Consider the following 5,293-nt stretch of genomic DNA (forward strand, 5'->3'; position numbering starts at 1 on the left):
CACCCTGCTACACGCTGCCCCGGCCGCGTTTAAAAAAAAAATAATCACGATTTCGGATTAACAGAGCGGAATCTAATGAACTTATTGGATAGCGATTAATGTATCTTTAAAAGGCGAAAGGATCCAAATTGGCCCCAGCAAAGACTGCGAGCCGTGTCTCTCCCGGCCACAGGCAGGCCGAGCCGTCGGGGAAAACGATGGGAGAATCCGCCCCGGGACCGGCCGGGACAGCACCGCACTTTGTTCCGTCCTTGCAGATCCGCCTGCGAACTTGGATTCGAATCTCTAACCTGCCTCCGAGATGAAAAAAAAAAATTCAAAAGCACTAGGTTACTCCGAGCAATAGTTCATAAAATACTTTATTGAAATCAAGTAAATATCTTCGCATTAATAAAACCGAACATAAAATGCAGTTTTCGAATAACTAGGGGCACCACAGGGTTTTAGACAGCGAGTAGATGTGAAAGGTGGGATCCAGTGTCCTGGCCCCTCCGGGCCGTCGCACAACACAGCGTCCGTGGCGCAGCGCTCCGCAGGCGCGGAGAGGAGCGGCGGGGCGGGGTGGGGTAGGGGGGAAACGGGGACGCGACCGACCAAAACGCCCAGTTCACCGGAGACCGAAGACGACCGCAGCCTCTGACCGTGCCGCCCTCCGTCCGCTAGCCCGGGCCGCCGCGGGCGGGGCGGAGAGGTGCGGGGCCGGCGGCGGGCTCGGCGGGCAGCGCCCCGGGGGGGCGGCCGGGGCCGGCGGCGGTGGGGCCGGGCGATCACCCTCACTCCTCCTGGCCGACCTCGGCCGGCGAGCCCAGGCTCTCGGGCGGCTTCTCGGCGTCCCGGGCTCGCTCCTGCTCAGAGAGCTGCTCGCTGCTTGGGATGGAGTTCTTCTTGGGGCGACCCTTGGGCTTGGTGGGGGACTCCAGGCCGCCCCCCTGCAACACCTGCGAGGCGAGGAGAGGGGCACCCCGGTGAAACCGTGCTGCCATCAGCCCGAGGCGAGAGGAACCTCCCTCTCCCCCGTCCCCTGGAGCAAAGCACGGCGTCCGGGCCGCACCGCGGCTGCCGGAGCGGCTTCTCCCGGCCTGCCCCTGTCGCCCTCCGCACCCGGGGACCGAGCCGCGTTATTATTGTGATTATTATTGTTATGATTTGACCAGGGCCGACATGCAGAAGGACGAGCCCGCGGGCCTCCGTTCCCCGGCGGGGCGCGGACCCGGCGCGGTGCAGTGCGCAGAAGGGGCGGACTCGGGCACTTACTATTTTCTTCCATTTCATGCGCCTGTTCTGGTACCAGGTTTTCACCTGGAGCTGGCTGAGCCCCAGCGATTCGGCCAGGTCTATTCTGCGGACGAGAGAGAGAGAGGCGGTGAGCCCCGGCAGTTTTCGTCTCGGCTGGCAGCTTTCCTTCTTTGCAGCTTTCCTTCTTTTTCAGGAAAAACGAGCCCCCATCCCCTCCCGTCCCGTCCCGCCCCCGGTCCGGAGTGTGCGGCATCGCCTACCTGTCGGGCGTGGAGAGGTATTTCTGCTTCTCGAAGCGCTTCTCCAGCCCCATGAGCTGCAGCTCGGTGAAGACGGTGCGGCTGCGGCGCCCTTTCTTGGCCTTGCTGCCCGGCTCCGGGGGGGCCGGCTCCAGCTTGCCGCGGAGGTGCAGCTCCAGCGGGAGATGGGGCGAAGCGGAGCCGCCCTGCAGCCCCGACCCGGCAGCCAGCAGCGCCGAGCCCAGCCCCGAGCACCCCAAGGGAGCCAGCGGGAACTTGAACACGGCGGCCGGCTCCGCCTTCAGCACCGCTGCGGGAGAGAGGGGCCGTCAGCGTCGGGCAGCCCCCGGGACCCCTGGGGCTGCAAGGGAGCCTCGGTTTCCTCGGGGATCAGGCCTGCAAGGAACCCCCGGCCCTTCTCCTTTCTCGGCAACGACAAAGCGAGGCGGAGCGGAGCCGGCTGGGTGCGGGACCCCCGGGGCGGGTGTCGGGGCCGACCCTGCCCGGGTGCCCCTCGACTCCGCCGCCTCCGCGGTACAGGGTCACGTTTTACCCTTCAACCGGCAGCTGCTAATTGCTGAATGACTCGGGCGGTTACAAGAGAAAATAGTTTAGACCAACCGAAAAGCGTTCCCTCCAGTGCCACCCGACAGCTGGGGGATCCGGTCACGGTCCCGAGTTTCCCTTCCCCAGCAGCTTTCAGGACACTTTCGACCGAGGAACAACCTATATCCCTCTCCGTGAACCGCAGCCCCAGGATTTTGCTATGAAGACGCACCCGGGGACAGGACAGGGAAAGTTTCAAAACGGAGCGTCCCTATCCCCGAGGATGCTGCTGCAGGCACGTCGGTGCCGCTCTCGGCCCAAGCCGCGGCCGCGCAGCCACCCCGCTCCCCGGCGGGATGGGGCCGCTCCGCGGCGCGGGTCGGCTCTCCCCGGCACGGCACGGCGCGGCTCTCCCCTGCCCGGCCCGGCCCGGCGCGGCTCGGCTCTCCCCTGGCCGGGCCCGCGGACCCCGCGCTGCCCCGCAGCCCCCGGCCCTGCTTGCCCGGCGCTCCCCGCCAACACAGGCGAGCACAAGCCCTGTGGCCCGAGAGGGACTTTCAGAGGCGCCTCTGCAGGCTCCCGCCGCTCGGCCTAAGCAGAAACTGCCTCAGCCCCTCCCAGGGCCTGATCCTGCCCCGGCTGAACGCGGCGGGAGCTGAGCCATGAGGGCTATAAAGAGCCTTTTATCTGGTCCACCATTTCAAATAGTTCTGCCCGTCTTGAAGATAATACTCATTTCCAGATATTCTAACATATCTAACGTGCTCCCTTGTTACGAGGCTCGATGCTTTCCTTTCTCTGTTAAAAGCAGAACACGAAATTGTTCCTTTCTATAGATAAAGAGCGATGTCTCCGCAGATGAAGATGGCTTGGGAAATGAAAGCTTTCGCGAGCACACACTAAATACTGGCGTGTATTATTTTTTAAATATTGGTGTTAAAAAAACCAAACAACAAAACTATGCCGTTAATGCACTTCATTTGTCCTCAATACTATATCAGACTGGGTAGAGCACGCTGGCTCCCGCTTTAAATAAATCTATCTATATATAAATGTTATATATAGAGAAAATAATATATAAAATATAAATATCTGTTGGGTTTCCAGCTAAATCTGTGTCCGCAGAGCACTGTGCCGCCTCTTGCAGCCACACAGATAATACACCCCACTGCCTCAGGCTCCAGCAATCCACGCCCCATCCAAAAACGCGGGGGGAAAGCTCAACGACAACGGTCTCCCCGTGAAATTCAGCGGCCAGTTTGTGCAAGCGGCGTCCGAGCCCCGGAGCCGCTTTCCCCATCCGAGCCCGGGGCAGCGCCCGGCCGCGGGCCAGGAGCCTCCCGGGCACGGCCAGAACCGCCGGCCCCACGCGCGGCCGGCATAGCCCGGCGGCGGCGTTTTAGGCAAAATTCACGAGGTTTCCTTCAAAGGGACCGGCTCTAAAACGCGCTGCGGCGCCCCGGCGGGATCGCCTCCCCGCCTGGCCGCCCCGCACCCGCAGCCCGCTCCCCCCCAGCCGCGGGAGCCCTCGGGGCTCGGGGCGGGGGGGGGCTTCTAATCCCCCGCCCCGGGAACGTACCGAGGTGGTTGTGGTACGGCCGGGCGGAGAGCAGCGCCTGCACCCCGAACTTGAGCAGCTCCCCGGCCGGCGCGGCCCCCTTGGCCTCCGGGGGGTCGGTGAGGATCTCCTCTATCATGAAGCTGCGGTAGCGGTGCGAGCGGTGGTCGGGGAAGGCTTCGGCCGGGAAGTAGTGCGCGGGCCCCAGCTCCAGCGGGTGCTGCATCCTCGCCGCCGCCCGGGCCGGGGCGGGGGGGGGAGCCCCGGCCGCCGGGCCGCCCTAGCGCAGCCCCCCGGCCGGCGCTGCTGGCAGCCGGGCAGCGGGGCGTCCCGCGGGCGCTCTGCCCATCGCCCCGCCGCCGCCCCCTACCCTGCCCCTGCCCCCTGCGGGCCGGGCCCGGCGCGGCCCCCCCAGTGCGAGTGGCCCTGGACCGCCCTGAGCAGCGCGGCGGGCCGAAGCCGTTACCCGCCGCATGCACGCGGGGCGCGGCACCGGGGAGCGTCTCTCCGCCCCGGGACGGCGGGCAGCGGCCTATTATACCGCCGGCCCCGGCGGGGCTGTCAGCGCTGCGGGGGAGGGCGCGGGAGGGGCTGCGGAGGAAGGAAGGGGCCGGGGCGGGCGAGTACCTGGAAGCGAGAGGTTACAGCAGAGCATTTGATCCCCTGCCACAGAAAGCAAATTAGCCTTTCTGCCCTCCGCGGGAGAGCAGACACCCAAACAAGCGCTAGCCCCTTCGGAGGGCAGCCCCGGGCCCGTCCTCGTCCCCATCCCCGTCCCCGTCCCCTCGCGAGGGAGCCGCCCGGCCGGAGCGGGGGGACGCACGGAGCCACCCCCGGGGACCGCCCCGCCACCTGCCCGGGTCGCCCGCCCCCAGGGCCGGCTCCCCTCGGGGGGCCCAGCCCCGCCGCCCCGGCCGTGGACTCGCACGTCCTTCGCTGGGGAAGGGGCCCCGCCGGCGGCTCGGAGCCCTCGGGCAGCTCCGGTGGGGCGGCCGGGAGGAGCCGGGCTCGGAGGAGCTGGAGCTACCGCTCTGCGCTCGGGGCTGCCCGTCGAGGGGGCCCCCAGCCCCGGGCTCCCTTCGGGCCTCGGCCAAATCGCTGTGAACAACGGCAAGGAGCCGGCCAAGGAACGAAACGAAACACGGTGCGAAACGCAGCGTTTCTCTTGACTTTTGTAGCCTTTTCACCAACATTTTGCTCGGTACAACGGGATTCGTTTAATTCCTCTTTAGCCTGTGCTACGCAATTCAGCAGATAATTAATGAGCCACCCCTACTCATTACTGATGTGCTTGATGCGAGATTTATGTGCGAGAGTCCCAGCGCTCATAATCCCCAGCAGAAAACGCAGGCATCAACAGGGGAGGGGGGGCCAGGGCCAGCGGTGCCCCGGCAGCCCGGCCGGTGGGCTGCCCGCCGCGGGGGGAGCTGACAGCGGCCGTGGGATGAGTTTGGGCTGGACTCGGCCCCCTCCCCACGGCGGGAGCGGCACCGAACACGCGGATGATTTCCACGGGAGGCATGCCACGGACTCAGCCCAGCCGCTGCCTCCTCGACGGAGCTGTCCCACGCAGAGGGACGGGCGTCGGGCTCACCCCCGGGGGAAGGGAAGCTCAGCCTCCGTCTTGATGGTTTTCGGCCAAAACCAAGGGATTTCGGCACGTTTCCTTTGCTGCTGCCGGCTGCCGCGGGGCTGGCGGGGGGTGCGCGGGGGT

At 66.0% G+C, this 5,293-nt stretch overlaps 1 protein-coding gene across 1 annotated transcript; it reads right to left on the reverse strand.

The window, feature by feature from the left end:
- Positions 1-418: 418 nt before the first annotated feature.
- On the reverse strand, positions 419-3,951 carry BARX1 (BARX homeobox 1). The gene is made up of 4 exons (XM_040592597.1): positions 3,601-3,951; positions 1,497-1,785; positions 1,255-1,339; positions 419-938 (listed from the first exon to the last, which is right to left on the reverse strand). Exons 1-4 carry the CDS (start codon positions 3,803-3,805, stop codon positions 774-776), a joined length of 744 nt encoding a protein of 247 aa, XP_040448531.1. The 5' UTR covers positions 3,806-3,951; the 3' UTR covers positions 419-773.
- Positions 3,952-5,293: the final 1,342 nt, after the last annotated feature.

The sequence above is a fragment of the Falco naumanni genome, chromosome 4, assembly GCF_017639655.2.
Source record: "Falco naumanni isolate bFalNau1 chromosome 4, bFalNau1.pat, whole genome shotgun sequence".
Taxonomy (NCBI): domain Eukaryota; kingdom Metazoa; phylum Chordata; class Aves; order Falconiformes; family Falconidae; genus Falco; species Falco naumanni.